Source organism: Equus przewalskii, chromosome 1 (genome assembly GCF_037783145.1).
Source record: "Equus przewalskii isolate Varuska chromosome 1, EquPr2, whole genome shotgun sequence".
NCBI lineage: Eukaryota > Metazoa > Chordata > Mammalia > Perissodactyla > Equidae > Equus > Equus przewalskii.
In genome coordinates, this window is record NC_091831.1 from 140,776,087 (window position 1) to 140,801,554 (window position 25,468).

A 25,468-nucleotide genomic window follows, 5' to 3' on the forward strand; every position below is an offset into this window, starting at 1 on the left:
TTTTACCAATTCCTAAAGTGGGGTAGTCGTGAGAACTTGGTTCTGTTACTTTTTTATGGCTATGTCGAGATTGGTATTTCGTGCGCTGCCTGGTAATAAGCGTGTAGAAAAAGTGTGTCTTGATGATTTGATTTGCTTAAGAACTACACACGCACGAAGAGTTGGGACTACTTTGTGCTCTTTTCCAGTTTGAAGTTAAGCACAATACGTGGATAGGTTGTTGAATCATTTTTCTTTCCCCACCCCAAAGAAAACCCAAACTTAAGGAGTGGATGTTAACAATTGCGAGATTTAGAAACACGATGACCAGATATTGAGCAATGTATTTACTGAATACTATGAATTTAGCAAGTGAAAGATGAAGGACAGAACCTTGCCCTGAAGGAGCATGTGATATCAAGTTAAGCATAGGCGGTACAGAAAATACAACTAATAAAGTGTAGGAATTTCAAAAGCGCTCAGAATGGTCAGTGAAGGTTTATTGGTTGGACTTGCGTAAAGGCCTTGCGGAATGACTATGGTTTAGAGCAGTGTTTTTCAAGAGCATTGTGTGGGACTCATTGGTGGAGGCCTCACTTGTAAGCAAGGAAATCTATTTAGTCAAAACTACACTTAAAAAAAAAAAAGGATAGTGTGGAAATATCAGTGCATGGCACTTGATAAACTTTATTGCTTTATAGAGTTTTAAATTATATATATGCATGTGTGTGTGCAGTAGGTCATGTTTACAAAATGTGCTTCTTATTGTGTGTTTCTCTAAAACGTTTGAAAGCCACTGCGTTAGGGGGAAAGGTCAACTTTCTGGGTAGGAGAGGTGGCAATAAGTGTCCAAGACAAGAATAATTCATACCTTTTTCTTAACTACACAAATGATACTATTTATTAATTGGAGGGAGTATTGGGTTACTATTGCTATGTAATAAATTACTCCAAATATAGTGGCTTAAAACGACTGTTTTATTATATTCATGAATTGTGTTCCATAGGGCACAGAGAGACAGCTTTTCTCTGATAACTCAGCGGGGAAGATTGTGAATGCTAGCAGAGTTCCTATTTGTGACCCCTCCATGTGGCCTGGGCTTCCTCACACTATGGTGGCAGGGTGATCAGACTCCTTAGTTTAGGCCCAGTACCCCAAAGTCAAGTGTTGCATTGAACAAGGCAGAAACTACATGTCCTGTCTGACCCAGCCTCAAAAAGTAACACAGTGTCACTTCTCTCTCGTTCTTTGGGTTATAAGTGAGTCACAAGTCCTGTTCAGATTTTAGGATACGGGACATGGATGCCACTTCTCAAAAGATTGTCAAAGAATTTGTGGCCATATAAAAAAAAAAACCAACACAGTGAATTTAACGGCTGTCACAGACAACCCCAAAATTTCAGTGGTTTAGTACAAGAAATTTTTGTTTCTCACAAAAAAATCCATTGTGGATATTACTAGTCAGATGAAATGTTAGACTCAAGAATGTGGATTTCTTTTTATTTTTACTGGTTCTGCTGTCTCCTGGGACTTGGGATCCACAGCTTCTCTGACAGGAAAGAAAGCATAGTGAATCACACAAAAAGTTTTAGAGGTTAGCCCTAAATATGGCATATATCACTGTACCCACATTCCACTGGCCAGAATTTAGTCCCAAGGCCCCCACTTTAACTGCAAGGGAGCCTGGGAAATGTAGAGAAACATGCATATATTGGTGAACAGGTTTTTAACCAAAGTCCTGTGGTCCCCAAACCCCCCACTGTGTTCTCAATTCTTCTCTCAAAAGGAGAATTCAGGTCTTTTCAATATTTCTTCTGTTGTTTACTCCATATGTCAAAATAGTTGTACTGCAATTTCTTGATTTTTCAATTCCAGAGATTATCCATTGACTTTCCGCTGTGGAAGTCAATGATAAAGCTCATTTATAACATCACCTCCAAGTGTGTGAACATTCCTTCTCTCCCTACCCCCACACACTTTTCTTATCCTCTCATCTCTCAATGGAGTAATATCATAGTTTTTGTTTAAATCACCATTTTAAAATATCATTCAATTTGAGCCATATATGATCATGTTAACTTTTAATACAACCTTACTTTGCTTTGTCTTAATAATTGCCATATTTTTGTGTACTTATTAGTAATCTGTCCCCAAACACTCTGCCAAAGTGATAAAGCATCACAATCATATACATCAATTAATCTAGCAGATTATTTTTTTTCCTTCCAGATATTCCTTCTAGAGTGTTACAACCTCTAGTTCACTCAGTGTTGGTTGCTTTTATCAATCCAACACTGCTCTCCTGTGTTGGATCCCTTGTTTCCTTTTTCTTTGTTTAATCCTTTGTTTTTATGAAACATATCTTCTAGAACCTTCCTGAGAAAAGGTAAATGGGAGTGTGGGAGATAGCATACTGACCCCCTCCCCCCCAAAGATGTCTATATCCTAATCTCCAGATCCTATGAATTTGTTTCTTATGTGGCAAAAGGAACCTGCGTATGTGATTAAGTTAAGGACCTTGAGATGGGGAGATTACCCTGGATTATCTGGGTGGGCTCACATAATCACAAGTGTCTTTGTAAGAGGGAGACAAGGTCAGAGAGGGAAGATGCTACGCTGCTACCTTTGGGGTTGGAGGAAGGAGCTAAGGAGTAAAGGCATGTAGGTGACTCCTAGAAGCTGGGAAAGGCAAGGAAACAGATTTTCTTCTAGAGTCTCCAGAAGGACCATCGCCCTCCAGACCCATTTCAGACTTTTGACCTCCAGATCTGTGAGATAGTAAAGTTGTGTTGTTTTAAGCAACTAAGTTTGTGATAATTTGTTATAGAAGCAATGTGAAACTAATACGTAGGGGATAATGCAAAGAGAAATGGTTAATTTTTTGCTACCTTGCTGATCTGAAAAATGTCACACACTTAATGGTTTGTCTATATTTAAATTTCTAGGCTGAAAGTCGTTTTCTTGGAATAATCCTCTAAATTCTTACCTTTTTTCCTCTCATCTTTTTGTATTTTGACATTTTTCTTCTAGTTTCCAGAAGATTTCTTCAGCAGTTTTTCCCCCTACAAACTTGTTGTTGAATATTTAATTCATACCATTATATTTGTACTTTACTTTTTAAATTCTCTATTACCTTATGATATGCTGTTTTGGTTTCAGGGATGCGTTATCTTATATCTCTCTAAGAATCTTAAAGACATTTTAAAAGTTTCCTTCTGTTCCCCATATTGTCTGAATCCTCTCGAATCTTATTTTCGGTTATTTGGATTTCTTTTTTTTGGTTATCTTTTTAAAAATTTTATAGTTATTCCTTAAATATCTAGTAATCCTTGGATTTCTGTTCGTACTGGAGAATGAGCATTAAAATGGTGGTAAAAAGTTCAGTGTGTCTCAACAAGGATTGCCAAGCAAACAGCTATATAATAGGGTCAGATTTTTTATTGGGAGATCCTCAAACATCTATAGAAGAAAAGGGACAAATGAACATAAGAGCAGAAATCAATGAAGCTGAAAACAAATGTGCAACTGGAAGAAAGCAATGAGGCCAAAACTGGTTCGTTGAAAAGATTAATAAAATTGATAAGCCCTTAGACAGACTGACCAAGAAAAAAGAGAAAACTCAGAGTACAAATATTAGGAATGAAAACGGAAACATCCTACAGATAGTAAAAATAATAAGGGGATATTAAGAACAAATATTTATGTCAAAGTACTTGACATTTTTTATTTTTCCTTGAAAAACACGGATTACAGAACTATGCAGAGAAAAAAAAACTACCAGAAATCTGTATGGGGTCCCCTTGAGTCTTTGGCCAAACATTGTGCACATGCATAGGATGAAATCTCGTAAAGCTAACCAAAGAATAATTATCAGAGGGCTTTAAAGTTGAACAATTCATGGAAGTATCGTAAGGCCGGGAGATGTTCAAGTTCTAACCTAGAGCTGAGATACATAGTGGAAAACACAGGGAATTCGTTAGAGAAACCACAGGGACACAGCATAGGAATAGGGCTAAATTTGTTTGAGAGACAAAGTTCCTCTAAATGCATTAACAAACTTTAAAAATCTCCCTCGAAAGGCGCATGCTGAATACAAATAGCTGCCTGCCAAAACAAATTTCAACACTCTTTAAAGGAAGGCAACAAAATCTGGACATTCAACAAAATAACATTTTCAATGTCAAGTAATAAATGAAATAATTATCAAACATGTTAAGAAGCAGGAAAATGTCAGTAAGATCTAGCAGGAAAGAAAAATCCACAGAAGTAGAACCCAAAATGACAAAGATGATGGAAATGGCAGAAAGGGAGTTTCAAGAAGCTAATATAAATATGTGCAAGAATTTAAATGAAAATATGAAAATAATGAGAAGGGAAATAGAAGATTAGAAAAAGCAAAAAAGAATCAAATTTGGCTTTTGGAGCTGGAAAAAAAAAAATACAATGTCTGAAATGAAAACTTCACTGGATGCACTTAACAGCATTAATTATCTAAACTGAAGCACAGGGAGAAAATATGGTTGGAAAAAAGAAACAGTCTCAGTGACCTGTGGGACCGTCTAAAGCTATCTAACATGGATGCAATTGGAGTCCCAGAAGGAAGGATAGGGGCAGAAGAAAAATCATTTGAATAAATAATGATGGATAATTATGCAAATTAGATGAAAGCTATAAATTAGCAGATTCAGAAATTCAGCAAACTCAAACAGATATAAGAAAGGAAGAACGAGGGGAGAAGGGAGGGAGAGGGGCAGTAACCCCATTGACTGCTGGAAACCATGATAAAGAGAATATTTTAGAAGCACCTAGAGAAAAAGACACATTACATGTGAGAAAACAAAGATAAAATGAGTTAGAACATGTTCCCTCCTCCTTTATTGTCTGCAAGAGCATGTGTAAGATTGGTGTGATTTCTTCCTTAAAACTTTGATAAAATTTACCAGTGAAGCCATTTGGATCTGGAGTTTTCTCTTTGAGATTTTTCATTACAAATCCAGTTTCTTTAATTGTCATATGATATTTGCCTTTGGTAGCTACCTAAGAAAAATTAAAATATATCCACAGACTTGTATGCAATTTTCATAGCAGCTTTTTTTCCGTAATTGCTCAAGTCTTACAACAAACCAAATGTATTTATACACACACACACACACTCAAAATGGAATACTACTCAGCAATAATATGCAGTGAATTGATACATGTATGATCTTGGATGACTCTCAATAATTTTATGTTGAGGGGCTGGCCCAGTGGCATAATGGTTAAGTTTGTGTGCTCCGCTTCAGCGACCCGGAGTTCACCAGTTTGGATTCCCAGCATGGACCTACACACCACTCATCAAGCCATGCTTTGGTGGTGTCCCATATATAAGACAGAGTAAGAGTGGCACATGTTAGCTTGGGGCCAATCTTCCTCAAGCAAAAAGAGAGGAGGATTGGCAACAGATATTAGCTCAGGGCCAATCTTCCTCACCAAAAACAAAAAACAAACCTATACAGTAAGGACAAAAAACATCAACTACCCAGGGTAATGAAAGATTGTCCAAGATCTCTATACAGAAAACTAACAACGCCAAAAGAAATTGATCTAAAAGGTCTAAATAAATGGAGAAATATACTATTTTCATGAATTCAAAGATTTAGTATAAAGATGTTAGTTACTCAAATTTATCTATGTATGTCCTCTAATCCCAATCAAAATTCCAGTAGGTTTTTGCAGAATTGGACTATCTGATTTCTAAACTTAAATAGGAATGTAAAAGGATAAAAATAATGATTATCAACTGAAAGAGGAAAGCAAATATGGAGTTTATAACCTATAACATAATAACATCTATTATAAAGGTACAGTAATTGAAACTGTGTGATTTTGTTAAAAGGACAGAAAATTAGACCAAAGGAACAGACCTGAGTGTCTAGAAATAGACCTATGTCCCTACATCTGTAGTCACTTGAATTTATGACTGGGTGGCACTGAAATGCAGCAGGAAATAGTCTTTTAAACTAATTGGTTCTGGAGCAACTGGAAATCCAAATAAAAAAAAAACCGTCGATTTATTACCTTACCTAAAGCACAAAAATTATTGAAGATAGATCATAGACTTAAATGTGAGAGTAAAGAAGTATGACATGTAGAAGGTAAAATAGAACACCATCTTTTTTAGTTTGGGGTAGGTAAAAATGTCTTAAATAAAATAAAAATGCATAAATAAAAGGACTTCACTAAAATTAAAAGCACCATAATGAAGAAGATATTAAAATAATGCACACTATTTTGTCCTGACAAAGATTTACATCATATATACAGAGAGAGAGAATTCTGCAAATCAATTATAAAAATACCAACACCTTAATAAAAAGTAAGCAAAAGGCTTGAACGTTTAATTCACAAAAGAAGATACCCAAATTGCCAACAGGTATGTTGGCATCATTAATCCTTATGGAAATGCAAATTAAAATCACAACAAGATACCACTACATGCCCACCAGAACTGCTAAATTTAAAAGTATTGGCAATACTAAATATGCAACAGTACTAAATAACACCACATTCTTTAATAAGAATGTGGATTTACTGGAACTTTCATACACTTCTGATAAGAGTGAAAATAGGTACAACCACTTTGAAAAGCTGTTTGACAATATGTGCTAAAGCTGACCCAGCTAGTCCCACTCCTAGTTCTATGTCAGATATACCAAAAGACATTTACAAGAATGTTCATGTTATCTTGATTTGTATTACACAAACAGAAAATGACTCAAATTTCCATCAAAAGTAGAAGGAATAAATAAATTCTGAGATGTGTTAGACAGTAGAATGTTACGTAGCAATGAAAAAACATTGACTACTACTTATATGAAACAACATGGATGTATCTTACAGACATAATATCAAGTGAAGGAAGCCAGAGAGGAAATGTACATATTGATTATTCCATTCAAATGAAGTTCAAGAATAGGCAAAACATCTAGAGTGGTAGAAGTCAGAATACTGTTTACATTTGGGAGGCAAATGACTGGAAAGGAGCAAGAGGTTCCTGTGGGTTACTGATAATGTTCTATAGCCTGATTTGCCCATTGGTTATATGGGTGTATAGATTTGTAAAAAAGTAATCAATCCATGTGTTTAAGATCTGTGCGATTTACTATATGTTTGTTTTACTTTGATAAAAACGATTAAGAAACAAACGAATAAATAAATTGCACAGATGACTTGGCTAAAACAATAAGCCATAAATATAACTGATTATTCTATTAATACTGGGACTATAAAGGAAAGCTAATTAAGGAGATTTTTTAAAAAGGACTCATAGTGATAGAATGGATATGGGAGATAATGAAGGAGAGGGAAAAGTCTTAAGAATTCAGACTTCAAACCTGGATGATTATGAAACCTCTGCCATTAAAAACAAGAACAAGATTTACAGAGTAAGGACTTGTTTCAAGGCATAATCATGAATGGTGTTTTGAAAATACTAAGTTTGAAGTGAAAAATACCTAAGTGTAAAATATTTATGCTCAAATCTTCTGTGAATCTTTAGAATAATGTGTCTTAAAAGTCATTATGAATAAAAATCAGTTTTAAATGAACAATTACATAGAATTTTTAAATTCATACATTAAAGATTGCTACAAATCTCACAGCTTTGCATCCCATTCAATACTGATATATTAAAGACATTATAAGATTATTATAACTGATTTTTTAATTCCTGGGATAAACCGCGTGTGAACAGGACATATCCTTTTTATACCCAACTGGGCTCAAGTTGGTAGTAATGTTTTAAAGATTTTTGTGTCTGTGTTCTTGAGGGATATTTGGTCTATAATGTTTTTTCATAATATCCTTGTCAGATTTTACTTCCAAAGTTATACTGACTTGGGATCTGGCCTGGTGGTGTAGTGGTTAAGTTCATGTGCTCCACTTCAGCAGCCCGGGCTTTGCTGATTCGGATCCTGGATGCAGACCTACACACTGCTCATTGAGCCATTCTGTGGCAGCATCCCACACAGAAGAACTAGAAGGACTTACAGCTAGGATATACAACTATGTACTGGGGCTTTGGGGAGAGGGAAAAAAAGGAAAATTAGCAACCAATGTTAGCTCAGGGCCAATCTTCCTCACCAAAAAAACCTACAAAAAACCCCCAAAACTTATACTGGCCTTATACAATGATTTAGGAAGTGTTCCCTCCTCCTCTATTTCTGAAAGTTGCTATATCTTCTTTCAGTTTTGGTAATTGTTGCTTTTAAGGAAGTGTCCATTTCATTTGGGTTATCATCTTTGTTGATATCATTTTGAATTATATGCCCTTTAGTCATTTAATGTATGTAGGATGTCCATCACTATCACCTCCATCATTCCTGATATTAGTCATTTATATTTTTGTCTCATTTTCTTAAATTTACGTCTACTAAGGGTTTATGAATTTTTTCATCTTTTAAAAGACCAACTTTTGGTTTGGTGATTTCTCTGTTTTCATATTTTTATTTCATTGATTTCTACTCATATCTTTTTTATTCATTTTTCTACTTAATTTTTGAAATCTTTTCATTTTTTTAGCTTCCTAAGTACTTTAAGTTGTAAACTTAAAACTTCCAAGGATAGCTTTAGCTATATCCCACAAATTTTGATCTGTTGTGCTTTTGTTATCTTTCATTATCATTCAGTTAGAAAACTTTTTTTATTGTGGTAACATTGGTTTATAACATTATATAAATTTCAGGTGTGCATCATTATATTTTGATTTCTGTGTAGATTGCATCCTAGTTATAATCCATCACCACACACATGTGCCTAATAACCCCTTTCACCCTCCTTATAATTTTTTATTATTTTCCTTATCATTTCTTCTTTGGGCCATATTTTATTTATAAATGGATTATTTAATGTTTAAGGATTTTCTAGGTATCTTTTTGTTACTGTTTTCTATTTTCTATTTTGGTCAGAGAACGTATTCTAAATGATTTTAGTTATTTGAAATTTTGAGACTTGTCTTTTGGTACAGCAAATGTCCATCTTGGTGTATGTTCCGTGTTCCATTACTTAAAAAGATTTTGTATTCTGCAGCTGTGGGGTGTAGTTGTTCTGTAAATGTCAATTAGGTTAAGTTGCTTGATAATATTGGCAAATCTTTTATCTCCTTACTGATTTGTTTGTGTATCCCTGATTCATCAATTACTCAGAGAGGTGTGTTAAGATCTCCAACTATAATTGTGTTTTGCCTATATTTTCCTTTAGGTTTATCAATTTCTGCTACATTTATTTTGAAGCTGTTTTGTTAGATACAAACACATTTATCATTTGTATGTCTTCTTAATGAATTGACCTTTTATCAACCTGAAATAACCTTATTTATATCTGGTAATGCTCCTTGTCTTGAAGTCTACTTTGTATGATGTTAATGTAGACATGCCAGTTTTCTTATGATTAGTGTTTGCGTGGTTCTAAAGTTTCCATTTGTTTCTTTTTTAGAATTTCTGTTTCTCTTGAAATACCCCATCTCTTCATGCAGTGTAATCCAATCCATATTGTAAAATCTTTAGCATATTTTTAACAGTTGTTTTAAAGTCTGCATCTGCTAATTACAATAGCAGGATTCTCAGTGAATTGGTTTTTATTGACTGTGTTTTCTTTTGATTATGAGCCCCATTTTCCTTCTTCTTTGTATGTCTTGTAACTGTTTTATTGTGTGTTAGACATTCTGTAGAAAAAACTGTGGAGACTGAAGTTTAATTTAGTTTAGTTTTCAGAGAACACCAGCCTCTTTCCCTCCTTGGCGCTTAGAGTGAGAGGCTGATATTTTAGAATTCTCCTAAACGTGAGTTGAGCTTTCAAGTTGGAAGCAGCTTTAATTAATTCATCTGTGACTAACCCAACCTCCAACCTCCCTCTTCAAAGCTGCCTCTAATTTCTTGTCAATATGGAGATGGGACAAGTTTGAGCTGAAGTTTTAGATATTTTTGGTTCACCTTTGGAGTCAACTCTGTCAGGGCCCTGGAACCCCAGTTCTCTAAGAATCTGTTGGCCTCTATAATTTCTCTATCTTTCCAGCCCCTCCTCCATTGCTGCTTTTTTGACAAAATTCAGAAGTGAGGTGTTGGGGCTGGGAACGGGATTGTTTGGCTGAGTCATTTGTCTTTGCATTTGGATGTCTTTCAGGCTCCAGTTTGGTCCCCCGGTCGATGCTGACACCTAAGGCCCAGCTGATTTCTCTTCATCTCTGCGAAGTTACTGCACCATGGCAGGCCAACTGTTCTATCGGTGGATGCGCAGAACTCACCGCCGGGTAAGGAAGCTGCCACAGCTTTATGCTTACTTAGAAAGGGCATGTTTCTCTCTGGATTCCAGGTCTTCAAGGCTTCCAGGTAGGGCAGCTGCATGGAGTTGCAACCTGCGCAGTTGCCCAGGGCCTCGTGATTAGAAGGACCTGGTTTAATGGTCTGATGTTACCATCTCAAAAGTCTTAATAATTTTTGAACAAGGGACTCTGCATTGCCACAAATTGTGTAACCAGACCTGCTTACTGACATCCACCACTCTTTACGAACCCCATAGAAAAGTAAAATTTTTATCTCGTCCAGATTTTTCTTGCTGTTACCATGGAAGCATAGGTGTTTTGCATCCTTCTACATCCTACCAAGAGCAGAAGTCTGTTTAATTTATGCCCCACCTCCTTTTAACTTTCTCCCTAGAGAACTTTGGAATTTATATCAAAATTAGCTGAAACTTTCCTATGCAAGTTTCACTTCCTTAATTCATTTTTCTAATTCCCTTTAGTTGAAATGTGGTTATTCTTTTTAGTACTTTGTACTAGAAGTCATTTGACAGCTGTTACAAGAAAAAAAAGTGAACATTTAAATTATTTTAATTAGGCTCCTTTATATTCTGTGTATTTCAAAATACACTAATAGCTTCTTTCTAGCTAAACTGCTATACTGACTATCCCTGAAGATATATCATGAACATATCTTTTGTCTCTAACCATTCTGTGCACATCATCTTTCTCATTTCTTACCCTTCTCAATCTGACCAGGCCTAGAGTTCCTTGTTTTCCGTAAAATTTTCTTGACAGCTCTATACATCTTTGCTTCTGAACACTTATTTTTTATAATGATTATCACATGTTGTTTATTATTGTATTATCTGTCATATATTTACTTATATTCAACATATTTTAAAAAATATTAAGGGAATGAAATATCCTCTTCAACCTCAAATGTGTAGTCATTTTTATAAAACATGACCTTATTATTTTGTAATCTTGATCATTTTCTCTATTGATATGAAGGATGTGTTTTAGTAAACTAAAATGTAATCTTTTCAGACACATTCTCATCAGACCGTTAGGGTATTGTATTACCTTTGTCTTTTTCTCACTGGTTTTTCCTTCTCTAGAAATGGTTTTATTATTTTTTAAATATCTACATATTTCTCTGACATTCATCTACTTATTTATTCATTAATTTATGCATACTGCAAGTACTTATTACGCACTGACCGTGAGCCAGTCACTGTATGAAATTTTGACAATTCAGCAGTGATTACACCATTGTTTCTGTCCTCATAGAGATATAAATTAGCTGTGTCTTACCATAGAGAATATTTTTTGGGGCCAAGGAAGGCTTCCCAAACTGACTTTTAATTTGGTATTTGAAATAAGAGTTAAATAGGCCAAGAAGAGATTGGAGGGAGAGAGTTTGGGACAGGGGATTTTCTGAGCAGAAGGAAGAATGTGTACACAGTCTCTAAGGCAAGGAAGAGCAAGATGTGGTCTCAATTAAAATTAATTTGTCTAATGAAAGAATAAATTTTCAACTTACAAAGAAACTACTAATAAAAGTGGGATTATTACTTATTACACTGAAACATCCAAATATTTAAATTATTTTTACCATCTCGCTAGCATAGCCTTTTAAATACTTCATCAGCAAGAGGAGCATGTTATATTTTTGGCTCTGGATTTACAGTAAACACCATCCAACATATCCCAAAATATCTTGGAACTCTTATAGGAATTTGAAGTGAGAACATTCAGCAAGATTCATGGAGCTTTTCTCCAGGAGCAGTGTATAAGAAGGAAGCCTTTTACAGAACTTGGTTTGGAGACTCAGAATTTAAACATTGATCTTGGTACATTTTCAAAGTGCAGGGACTTTACAAAGTGAATATTTCACAGTATCTTATGGCTCTGAAAATTATGATGAGTCTAATATCATTATTTAAGTAAATTGTGTAAAAGCATCATAAACAATCTGAATTTATGTTAATGAGTGATACTGATTTTACTTCACTAGAAAATGGAAGAACCTCCAAAGAACATTGAAGAATTCTTAAAGATTCAAAATTGGGTGAGTAGAGCATCCTATTTTATGTGCCAATACATCTTTGAAAATGTATCAGTTATGGAAATGTGGAAGATTTAGGAAAAGACTTTAGGAGTTCAAGAAATATGTTTCATTGTGGGAAATGTTTATAATTATCTCCTTTCAGTAGGCTTTATGTTGTAGCCATTCTCTCTTGTCAATATTCTATTTTATTTTTCACTTTTAAAAAATTCTAGCCTGTATCCTATCAGAAGAATTATATAGACATTTCTATATAAATTTGGTAATGTAAGATTTCTGTCTTATGTATTTACACCTTAAAGAATATCTGACAAGTATACTTATTTACCTCATTTATCCATGCAGGACAGCTTAGACTCACAGGTAATTTGCAGAGGTGTTGCATCAATATTCCTTGATGGTTGAACCAGAGTGTAATATTCAAAATGTGTTTTTGCCTTGAAAACTCCAGTTTCCATTGTTATGTGTAACTACTGACTTCTGGAGTTATTGGGCTTGCCATGGGTTTTCCCTTTGGTCTATGCACTTGTGAGTCTGAAGGTCAGGTGTGTTGTGTTTTGCATTGAGGAGTGTCAAGGGCAAGGATAAAGATGTTAGTATGGAAGACAGAGAGAAAAAGGAGGGTTTTTTTAATGAGGTGTGTACATATTTTGAGAAGATTGGACTTGAAATACTTTGCACCTATTTATGCTTAAATATAAACAGAATTTGCTATGACTAAACTATTGACAATGGAATTTCAAAAATACTTGTTTTTAAACATCAATTTTCTGTTCTTATATTTGTTTAAATACTTTTAAAAAAGTGTTTTGAAAAGAATTGAATTCCCTTTAGGAGCAAATAGAGAACGAAAACATTCCTAGTTTACAAAAGTTTTTTTCAGTCACTTTGGCAAAGCCAAATACTTTGAACTACTTTTAGGACAAGTTTTTGCAACTTAAAAACTTGATTTAAATAATGATTGGAAATGTGCTGTAGCCTAATTACAATGTTTGAGGTCTTCTTTTAATGCCAAGGAGAAAGCATTATAGTTAAAATTAAGCCAAATTCAGCAAATAATTATGAAGACATTTGGACTATACCATCATATATGTTTGAGGACCCATGATTTCAGCTATTTCTAATTATTTTAAGTGGAAAATGCATAATCACTCTGTTTAAATTAAGAATAATACTAATAAGATCAACACAATAGGTCTATGCCAGCCCTTCATCAAAGATAGAATAAAATCAAAATCAAAGCCATGTCGTATTAATGGTTTGTAAGTAGTGCCATACAAGATATACAAAGGACAGCATCTATATTGATAGTCTTCAATTTTTGTCAGATAGCATTTGGTAAAGCAACATGTACCAGTTGTACCATTTTGACATTTATGGATTTATCTGTAAATTTTTTCTTATTGCCTGGATTTCCCAACCAAATACTTGTATTCTGTAGTTATTTTTCTTAAGGTTTAACTATGTCTATGCATTGTCAAACTATTGGATATTTGAAAACATTCAGGAAGAAAATGACCAGATATTTAATTTTTTGTTTGCTGGACAAAGCTTTTGTCTTATAAATAATGGTAAAAAAGTAATAACTTCGTCAAGTTCACTTAAGAAATATTTTTGAGCATCTACCATATGCCAGGCACATAAACAATTAGAATATATCAGTGAATAAAAACAGGCAAAGATCCCTGCCTTCGTGGAGCTGTCATTCTTTTAGAAATGAGGCAAATTATAAATAAACAAATGAACAAAATAGAAGAGAGATAAAAATATGTTCTAAAGGCTTATGGCTTCCTGGAAAGCCTATCTATTTAATTTTCTTCTAAAATATAAAAGCAAAGGTATGCATTGCATAGTAGTGTAATGGTTAAAAACAGAAGCTCTGGTGTCAGATTGCCTATGTTCAAATCCCAGCTCTGCCACTAACTAGCGTTAGAATAGTACCTGGAACCTACAAGTTAGCTATTAGTTTCTCATGTCCTGTGCTTTATGTTTTATTACATCATCTAAAGCCTTCTCATTTGGGCCAATTTCTACCATTTCTTTCTTTCTTTTGTAATTTTAATACTTTATACCTTCTACTCTTATCTTTCCCCTCTTCCTATCTCTGATATAGTTTTTTGTACCTTTCTACCTTCAATCATTTCCCTTCTTATTTCTCTATTGATCAATTCCTACATTCTCTTCCTGCTTCTCCCCCTTCACTCCCTCCTATTCTATTTCTATTTTTCTAAAAAAATCTTTATATTTTATTTTTATAATATCCTTTTGTTCCACTAGTCAAGTATCATTATCGATTCTCTTAGTTATCATATTTATTCATTCATTTAATAATCTTTATTCACTACTTACTATTTGCTGGGTATTGTTCTGGACACTGGAGATACAGCAATGAACAAAACAGAGAAAAATCCCTGCCCTCATAGAATTTACATCTCCCTCCTCCTTCTGCGCTATTTATCTATTCTGTCATAATGTTTTATCCTTTTTCAGTTCTTTTGGTACTGAAGAGTTTGTTCAAATTTATTCCTTATCTATATATCACATTTGGCCTTCCCTGTTATTTATTTCTTATTCTATGTCTTTTTTTCCTGCTTTCATGTGACTTTTATCTGGTAGTACTTTAATTCATCTTCTCTTAGTACATTAGTGTCAATTTTTGTTAACAGGCCTGCTAGGCTTATAATCCAGACTTGGAGGATATTCAGACCCCCCGGTGATTTTTCTCAGAAGATCAAAGGTACTTTATGATAGAAATAATAATTACTTCAATCCCATTCTCTTTATTCAAGGAATAGCCTGTTTTATTTATTTGTTTATTTGTCCCTCCATCCATCCATTCATTTAAATCCCCCTTTATAATAAAGCTTAAGAGAAGAGAAGAAAAGCTAATAGTTACTTCTTCCTCTAACCCTAATCATGCTTCTTATTTCTTACCTTTTGTTGGATACTTCAGCACTATCTTTCAGGCTTAGAACGTGGGTGAAGACCTAACCATATGTTCAGTAAATAAAACCTCTCTCCAAACTTCGGGAGTGCCCTTTTGCCTTGCTCCGAGGCTCCATGTCTACTTTTATACTAGTATGTAATATTTTGTGCTTCTGCCAGTGCCAGAGTTTAATTGCAGTAATTAAAATAAGCAAGAAGTACCTAGCCAATTCTTGCATCACTGACTTTGTTTTAAATAAGGTCAATGTTTTCCTGAAGTTATCACTGAGGACTATAGTGCTATAATGTAGAATTAACGCTTCAGGGAACAGAAATTTCCAGTCCAATTCTTTTGTCTCTTTGGAATTGGAATGTATTTGTCTTTAAATTAATATAGTCACTGTAGACTCTGGATGCTTAAACCCTAGTAGTGTTGATTTTCTCCCTGGCAGTAATGACATCACTTTTCCTGAACAACTCATCTTCCTATTGGCTACTTCTTGACCCCTGGTTACCTTTCTTAGATCTGGCCACAATATTTACTTTTCAGATGATTTTCTATTCAAGCGGCATCTGGTTAAAGGCAAAAGAGAAAAGCATAAGCAAGGAAAGTAATTAGAGAAATGAAGGGGAAAGACAGATATCATCTACTACAAGATCATTGTCTGGTGTCCATTTAATCGTGCAGCCACAAATCCAGTAAAAGAATCAGGCCTTATTTAAACATCACCTTCTTTCTGTTAATGGCTTTGGGACACCAGTCAATCCCCTGATGACCTTAGTGAAGTAGAGAAGATAGAATCCAATCAGGCTTGTAGAATTTCAAGATGCTTTATTCACCTCATAATATGCTTCAATATCTTGGGAATGAGGATTATGATATCTCATCTGGCATAAAGGATACATTTTCATAAAAGTTTGTGCATATTGTAAAATTTTTTCAAATTTATTTCTGTTTTAGCCTTTCTCCATTCTCCCAACTCCCCTAACAATAGCCACACATGACCCATAAGGATTGTTTTCAAATGTGGCTGTCATTCTAATTTGGCAGTGTTTGTCTCCAGGGGTTGTGTCCTGTGATGGTATCTTATTCTTCTGAGATCTTTGTATTTTTTGACAGATAATACCCAGATTTTTTTTTTTAAGGTTATACTTTTTGGTGAAGAAGATTGGCTGTGAGCTAATATCTGTTGCCAATCTTCCTCTTTTTTTTTTTATTCTCCCCAAAGACCCAGTATAGTTGTATGTCCTAGTTGTAAGCACTTCTAGTTTTTCTATGTGGGATGCTGCCACAGCATGGCTTGATGAGTGGTGTGTAGGTCTGCGCCCAGGATCCAAACTGGCAAACCCCAACTGCCAAAGTGGAGCATGTGAACTTAACCACTACACCACCCACTGGCCCCAGTACCCAGATTTTAATGCTGGAAAACTTCCCCAGGTGACTATGTGTTTTATTTAAGATACAAGTTTGTAGGATTTGGGAGAGGGCACTTATGTATCTAAGTAATATTCTTTATTCCAGAATGGTAGGGGCACCTAGATCCCTCTAGGAAAGTTTCCCAGCACTAAAAGCTGGGTGTTATTCAGGTACCTGTTATCATCAGAGAGCACAATTCATAAATAAGGACATGTATAATGAATTTAGGAAGCTTTTAAAGGAAGAAAAAGGGAGTTGGAATAGACTAAGTTAGGTTTAAAATTTCTGATCTTCAGACTTCAGATTTATTCCCATTTAGCTAAATTTCCAAAATATCTTACCCAAATTCCACTAAAGAGTTTCATTTTGTGCAAATTTCCTACCATTCCAGAAAGCATTCTCTTACTTACAAACATTTAAATATGTTGGCTAACTTTGCTTTGTTATTAATCAATTTTATTGAAAGGTAATCTTTTAGAATTGCAAATATTAATGTTGTGATTCCCCTTCCCTTTCTTTCCTTTCCTTTTCTTTTCTTACCTTTCTTTCCTTTCCTTCCCTTCCTGAACAATTTAGTTCTAAAGCCATTGGGGGCCGAAACAAGACAGATGTCCACATTGGCAGGGGGAAGGAGGATGTGCTGTGGTAGCCCAGAGCAAGCTATCTGAACTCCACCCGATGAGGAGGGTGTCCCTGTGACATCACAGGTGTCAGAGTCCAAGGGAATGAGGAGGGTATCCACATGTGGCCTGGGGTGGGGAGATGGTTCAGGTGGGTGAGGAGGTAGGCAGTGGCCTGGTGTGGGAAGTCAGAGCCCAGTTAGTGGTAATGAGAGTGTTCCTGCAGAATGAGCAGCCTGGCATGGGGTGTCAGAGCCTAAACAGGGTGAAAAGGGCATCCACACAGAAAAGAGGCTGGCCTGATAAGATTGATCACATAAGTACATATAGTAAAGACAGTGACAGCTAGGTTTTCCACTCTTGGAGATGGTCATTGTAATATGGAAAGAGAGAAAACTAGAATGTTTGGAATTCAAATTAGAGGTATCAGTGTGAACTCGTGGTTTTAAGTTCATAGAGATCATGAAAAGACTGAGGTACGTTGTAGACTGAAGGGGACTAAAGACACATAAAGTGTAAGCGTAATGTGTGATACTGAACCAGATCATTTTGCTATAAGGGGAACTGTTGGTTCAGTTGATGAAACTTGAGTAGTCTGAGGATTCGATAAAAACAATATATCAATGTGAATTTCCTAATTGTGATGGTTATATTTTGGTTATATAAGAGAATCTTTTGTTTTTAGCCAATACACACTAAAGTATTCAAGGATGATGGGGCATCAGTTAAGTAAGCAGCTTATGTTCAAATGATTCAGGAAAAAAAAATTTATAAATCATTTGAAACTTCTAAAGTTTGTGATTGTTTTGAAAATTTTTAAAAATACATTTAATAAAAACTATTGGTGTGGAATAATCTCAATTTTATCTCATTGATTTTGAACTCTATTATTTAAATTCATCAAAAATGATTTAAGTTATATTTTCTCACATATTTTTCAGGATTATTGGCCAAGGGAAATCCCTTTTGAAGATGATGATAAATGGTTATACACTCTGAAGAAAATAGAAGAAGATACTTCATTTAGTTCAATTTATACACATCTGTGGGGAAAGGTACCACGAATATATGATCCACTCCTGATCATGGAGTCAAGATTAGAGGAATGTTTAATTCTTCTGGAAAACCACGCCTCCAAAATATTTGAGTGGAACAGAGTACTTTCCAAGACAAGTAAACCTTATTTTTTATATGAGTAAAGTAATGGTCAGTTGTGCATGTGTGTGTGTGTGTGTGTCTGTCTGTGTGTATGTATTCTCATAAAGAATGAAATCCTAAGGTATAAAATATCTAAAAACATAAAAATAAATATATTTTATTTTAAAACCTCTTCATTCAGAATGGTCCAATACAGATTTTTAGTTGAACATGACCATGTGGATTCAAAGAAAGTATTGCTAGGACAAAGCCTAAAATAGTGTGAACTTTGTTAAGCTGGAGCGGAGGTAGCTGAATATCAGGGAAACAGGGTTGCATCAACTGATATTGGTACCACAGACAAGCAAGTCAGCAAGGGTCAGGAAGTAAGAACAGAAGTACCAGAAACTCCAAGTCAAAGTGGGTAGAGTTGACCTACATAAACTAGGTTAGCTTCTAGAAAGTATTGAACATTCAATGTTGAATAACTGCAGATGGAATGAAAAGCATATGTGCAAGTAATGATAATTTTTACTTTTCAGTATTTGTGTAACTTTTTTCTCATCTAATTGTATTTATTAACACTTCCAGAATAGTTTTAGTTACTAATGGTGATTCTTTTCACATTCTTGATTTAGTAGGCAAACTTGTCATATATAAGCCTTAAAAATGATGATATTGGGGCCAGCCTTGTGACGGAGCAGTTAAGTTTGTGCGCTCTGCTTCGGCAGCCCAGGGTTTGCAGGTTCAGATCCCCCGTGCAGACCTAGCACAGCTCATCAAGCCATGCTCTGGCAGCATCCCATATACAAAACAGAGGAAGATTGGCACAGATGTTAGCTCAGCGACAGTCCTCCTCAAGCAAAAGAAGGAAGCTTGGCAACAGATGTTAGCTCAGGGCCAAACTTCCTCACACACACAAAAAAATAATAATAAAATTAAAAAATAGTTTTATATTTATGTATAGTCCTCAATATGTAAACATATCAGAGCTTGGACTCAAGTCTAGCTTATCTGACTACAAAGCCCCCCATAGTCTTTCATTGGGCCATACTCCAAAATACTGTACTTTTTTGAATAAGGTAACCATGAAGCAACCAGATGTAAGTGGCTGAGCTATTTGAAAAACATGGGCTTGTTCAGTAGTTAGGGATTAAGGTAAAACTTTAGATATGAGTGACTACTAAAGACATAAGTTGGAACATGACATTTCTATAAAACAGAAGGAAACAGGAGATATAGTTCTTTATTCATTCAACTAAGAGGGTATGTGTCTAGCATTATGCTAATCAAAATAGCTAGTTGATCTCATTGAATAGTTTCATATATAATTTTTAAAGGCAGTGAATTCTTATGTTTTTTAAGGTTCTCATGAAAAATTGGAAAGATACAAGGCATTTCTAAGGAAGTACCAGAAGAAAAAGAAGATAATGGTATGGTATTTGTTTTCATCTTCCTTGAAAAATTATGTTTTCACAAAAAATGTGATCACTGTAATTCCATAGACAAGCCCTGATAACATGTTTAAAAGTTTTCTTTTAGTTTTTTATCATCTATCTGTCTGCCTCTCTATCTCTGTGTTTTTAAAATAGCTGCACTCATATTCTACTTTACGAACTCAGTATTAGAGTGTTGGCATTTTCACATCACTACAAGTTACTTGAAGACTTATTGTAATGTATATATTCCATCTTCTGGTTATTTAATAATTTATAACATCTTGTACTTAGCAGTGCAGGTCCCATATCAATCTTGTTCCTTTAGAAAAAATTAACAATTCTTTTTTATTACCTTTAGATGACTTTGTCATTTTAGAAAAAAGCTCTTTGAGAGTTTGATCAGAATTATAATAGGTTTTTGAATAACTTGGAGAAACTTAGTCTTTTCAAAAATGCATTCTAAAATTATGTAATGTCAAAGCTATAAAGACTTTAAGTGCCACTAGTCCATCCTCTTCTATAACTGTTATTTTAAAATTTTAAAATTACTTTGATTGTTTTTTCCTGATTATGACTTAGTCATTTTAGAAAATTAAAAGAAATAGATAAGCACTAAAAGGATAAGCATCCTAATTCTATCATTAATAGATGTCACCTATATCTCACTATTTAATTGTTATTTTCATTTTTCTTTTAAGATTTATTTTAGAAAATTCAGAGTAAATTATATATTTCTAATTCATTAAATGTATTATGGAATTTTCATCAATAAATATTCTTCGATACCATTTTAAAAATAAACTAATGTAATAGCCCTTTTTTTGGACACTTAATTTAGTTTTCATTATTCACTACTCTTTATAAAGCTGCTGTGAACGTATTTGGAGTTAAAGATTGTGCTTATCCATCATTATTTTCTTAAGATAAATTTCCAGAAGTGGAACCACATGGGAAAAGAAATGTGAGAATCTAAATATTTTGATACATATTGCTAAATTGTTTTCTAGGAAAGTGGCACCAATTTATATTTGTAACAATGGAGTTTGCGATTAATCTCTTACCCATTCCCTTGTCAACATTTAATATTATATTTTTTAACGTTTGCAAAGTTTTAGGCATAAATGTAATCAATTGCATATGTTTTAATGAAGTTGATGAAGTTGATTTTTTAAGTTTTTTTTTCTTTTTGTTTTTGAGCAAGATTAGCCCTGAGCTAACTACTGCCAGTCCTCCTCTTTTTGCTGAGGAAGCCTGGCCCTGAACTAGCATCCGTGCCCATCTTCCTCTACTTTATATGTGGAACGCCTACCACAGCATGGTATGCCAAGTGGCACCATGTCCGCACCCGGGATCTGAACTGGCGAACCCTGGGCCACTGAGATGTGGAACATGCGAACTTAACCGCTGTGCCACCAAGCCGGCCCCGATTTTTTAAGTTTTTATTAGACTTTGTGTTTCATAATTATAAATTGCCTGTATGAACTTTGGCCATTTTTTTTAACTGTTCTTTTTCTGTTTCTAAGAGCTGTTTACACTTAAAAATGTTAACCTTTCTCAGTAACATATGTTATACATACTTATATGTATACTTTCTTTGTTGACTTTTAGCCTAAAAGTATTTTTTTTGCTATCTAGAATTTTATATTTTCATAGATCTATAATTTTCTATTGAAATTTTCTGCCTTTAGTACTATAATATTTAAGAAGGCTTTCTTCATCACAAGATCATACATATATTCACCTGTATTCTCTAGTATTATTGTTACAGAATGATTTTTTGTGTTTAATTCTTTAATCCATCTAGTGTTTATTTTTGTGGAAAGAAGACACAAGGGTGTTATTTTAGATCTACCAGTAAATTTGTGTTATTTTCTACATTTAAGTTCTACATATTCCTTGTGAAATTTATTTCTGGGTATCTTAAATTTTTATTACAAATTAATAATAATTATTAGTAATAAAATTGCTAATAAAATAAGTATTATTAATTTTATTAGTAATGAAATTTTATTAAATTCTTATTAGTAATAAAATTTTATCACTAATAATTATTACTATTTTTATTACTAATTAGTAATAATTACTCTAATTTTTATTAGTAATTTTTATTACTAATTAATGAGATTGTTTTTCCATTATGCTATAAAATGGGTTATTGTCGATATATGGAAAATTATTATTGGCATATAGATATTATTCAACCATGTTAGCGGTTTCTCGTCTTATCTGACTCAGAAAGAATGCCAGTATTTTGCTAAGTATAATTTTAAATGTTTAGATAGCTATCTTTTTTAAGATTAATGAAATATATTTGTATTTCTAGTTTATTGAAGGTATGTGGATGTGGAGGTAGATGTAGATTAGATATAAATTAGATATAGATGTAGATATCACTATACTCAAAAACTTGAAAGAAATCTCCATGGTTTGAAATGGACAGGAAAATAGTCCACTGTGATGATAGCAGAAGCTACTTTTAGCCTTTAATCTTTGAATGTGGCTGATTACATTAATACTGTTTCAGAAATTGAACCATTCTTGTATTCTTAGGATATGCTTTTCTAATGCATTACTGGATTTGATTTGCTATTGTTTTATTTTGATGTTTGCATCTATGATTGGTAAGATATGATTATCCTTTTTTGGTTTTGATATCAAAATTATCCTAACCTCAGAAAATAAGTTACTTAGTTTTCTCTCTTTCTGGTCTATAAGTAATTTGTAGAATATAGGGGTATCATTTGTTCTTTGGATGTTTGGCAAAAGTTACCCATGAACTTTTATTGATTTATTTATTATTATATTTTGCAGAGAGGAATAGGTAGGTTGGTAGAAAAGCTGTGTGGAAGTTGACAGGTTCCACTAATATCAACTTGGGTAAATTGTCAAAACATAATACTGAGTGAAAAAAAGTAAGTTACCAAATAATATGTACAGTTGATATCATTTCTTTGAATTTTAAAAACACACAAAAAGTGTCTATATTCTTCATATCTATGTACATATGTATAAAAGTATTTTAATGGAATGGAAAGCATACAAACCAAACAAAGATAATGACTATCTCAAGGAAGGGGAATGCATAAATAGAACTGGAGACCATAGAAAAAGAGGATCTAAACTTTGTTTTATTACATATAAGCTTCATATTTTATTTTTAAAAATAATCTTAAGTAAATACTAAAGTGTCAATAGTAACCCATTCTAGGTTGTGGGAGCATGAATACTGGGAGTTACATTATTCATTGTAATTTCTGTATTTTTTTTAATTTTCAAAAGAATTTCAAAAATTCTAATGAATTTTATCAGATGACTTCTCAGGATCTATTGAAATGACCTTTAGATGAATTATACTAATGAAAGTTTTAATAATTATTTTTATTGTTAAATATGTTTTATTGGATTTTTTAATCAGAATTTTAATGTGTATTACTTATATTTTTGTGGTATCTTTTCCAGTTTGTATGACCAAGAACTAGTTTTGTGTTACTATTACTCTGCTCCTTGAAAAGTTCCAGTGTTTCTTTGCTTCCTGCAGAATAAAGCCAGGATTTTGAGATTAAGATTAACATGTTTCTAAATCTGACCCCATCTTTGTTGACCAGTTTGTATCTGTAGCTCTCAAGCACACAGCCATCTTTCTTATCATAGTTAATCTCACTTTCCATAACTAGTCTTTCTCTTCTATTCCTTTGCATACTTTTGTAAATGCCAATAATGTGATCCTCTTTGTTATCATCCTTTCAAATTTGTTTCCTATGTCATCTTCTCTATAATGTACATATTATATAATGTGTGTGTGTATAAAATTTGCCTGAAAGCTTTGTTATTCCTGGAGGAAGTGGGGCTATGGAAATTAATAAATAATGTATCAACATGTCTAGATGATCAAAAACTAATGTATACAGAAGTCTACTTATTCTCTGTGTGAAGTAGTGTGGTGGACATGGAGATATGCCACCCAGACTCCCCTTCAAAGAAAGACTTGTTGCCTTAGCTGCTAACAGTGCTGTTAGGGGGCACCCTTCAGCTGTCAGCCCCTTCAGGAGTTCCCTCACCTACAGAGAACTTCCTCTCCCAAGGACACGTTCTTCCAGGAACCACCCTCACCCAATGACTGATCAAGTTGGAGGCAGAAACGCCTGGCTGTTTCAACCCAACGCAGGACAAATACGAAGGGTCGTTTCAGCTCTAGAGTTCTTCTTAGGGTCACTTGAGGCTGTTAGGCTTGCATCATAGCTGACATCCATCTTCCCAGTCTTGCCTCTCCCCTTGGTTTCCATAGATATTGATCCTAAAGACACTCCCAATATACATTCTGAACAATAAACTCCACCTCAGAGTCTGTTTGCCAGGGAACCCAAACTGCAGTCAGCAGTTTGTTTGCATTTGTTTTATAGTCCTTATCACTTTGTGTTTTGTTTATAAATGTATCTGATTCCCCTTGTGAACTATGATTAGCTTGAGGGCAAGGACCATCTTTGTATTCCCAGCGTGTAACACGGCAACAGCATTTTAGGCCTCAGTAGAGATACAGACGCACACATGTTAACTAAACAAATTTACAAAATATAAAAATGCTTTAATTTAGAATTTTAAATATTTTAAATGTTTTCCAGCTTTCGGCTGAAATGGAAACAAAGAAGAATATAGAGGTATTTAAAATTTCTGTTCTATGAGATTATGTATCAGAAGTATTTTGTGGAGATAAAAGAATGTTTACAATAATAGAGATATAGCTGTAAATATAGATAGGGCCCCCAGGAGAGAGAGTAGGGAACAGGACAGAAGCTTTCTCCTTCTGCCTACACCATTTCTTTATGAGTAGTCTAGCTAAAATTCTTGATCATTTGAGTTATGTCAAAATTAGTTCTGAAACATGATTTCATTTTGCTTTTGGATTTGGCCTATGAATATGCCAGGGCTCTTGATTTTAGGGAAGCAGGAAATATTAAGATTTTTCTTAAATGGGATAAATGCTTTTCACTTACTTTAGTGAAAGGAAGTAAAGTAATTATGTTAATGAATGATAGTTAAATATTTACCTGTCTTCTGTAGCAATATGAAGCTACTATACTGAAAAGAGTGAAGTCATTACTGTTCTGTAATATTTCCCTCTTTCTAGGGTTGCAACTTCTCAGGATTCAAAACAAATGAGCTTACTCAACTACCCAGACATTTGGATGCTGAACGAATTTATCTTTATATTTTAAAAGCCCATAACTTTGATGTATGTAAACATTATTTTATTTTTATTGCATGATAAATTTTGAGAGTATGATTTAATGAATCAGACTTTTGTGTAAAGCTATGACAAATTAGATGTTAAGCAAGATTGAATCCTTTGGGCATTAAGTTTGGCAGGAAAGACCAGTGATGTTTAACACTCTAATCACCAGAAGAGAATGTCTTAGGCTTTGTGCTACTGTCTCAGGAGTCTAAGGTTGCTAGTGTGCATTGGCTTGGCATGTGACTAACAAGTGTTTTTCCCTCCTTCTCTCTGCTCTGTCAGCTCAGGATATTTTAGCCTTCTCATTTTTAACCCAAAATAACTTATGAGAGCCCTTCCCCATAACCCTACCTTTTGAGCCTCCAAGTGTCTG

General features: G+C 34.1%; 1 protein-coding gene across 44 annotated transcripts in view; it reads left to right on the forward strand.

Annotated features, from left to right (window-relative positions):
• The window catches only part of FAM227B (family with sequence similarity 227 member B), a 202,296-nt gene that overhangs the window by 409 nt on the left and 176,419 nt on the right, over window positions 1-25,468 (forward strand). For 23 of the 44 annotated variants that reach the window (XR_011528644.1, XR_011528639.1, XR_011528627.1 and 20 more), the window contains exons 2-7: window positions 10,142-10,268; window positions 12,277-12,330; window positions 18,231-18,462; window positions 19,792-19,859; window positions 24,485-24,520; window positions 24,991-25,095. Coding sequence is in view for 37 of the 44 variants with exons in the window: in XM_070580785.1 (XP_070436886.1) it covers window positions 10,221-10,268; window positions 12,277-12,330; window positions 18,231-18,462; window positions 19,792-19,859; window positions 24,485-24,520; window positions 24,991-25,095 (543 nt within the window). In the remaining 7 variants the exon portion in view is untranslated. Of the gene's footprint in view, window positions 1-10,141; window positions 10,269-12,276; window positions 12,331-14,993; window positions 15,065-18,230; window positions 18,463-19,791; window positions 19,860-24,484; window positions 24,521-24,990; window positions 25,096-25,468 lie in introns of all 44 variants that reach the window. The other 21 variants (XM_070580891.1, XM_070580896.1, XM_070580935.1 and 18 more) reach the window with 4 other exon arrangements.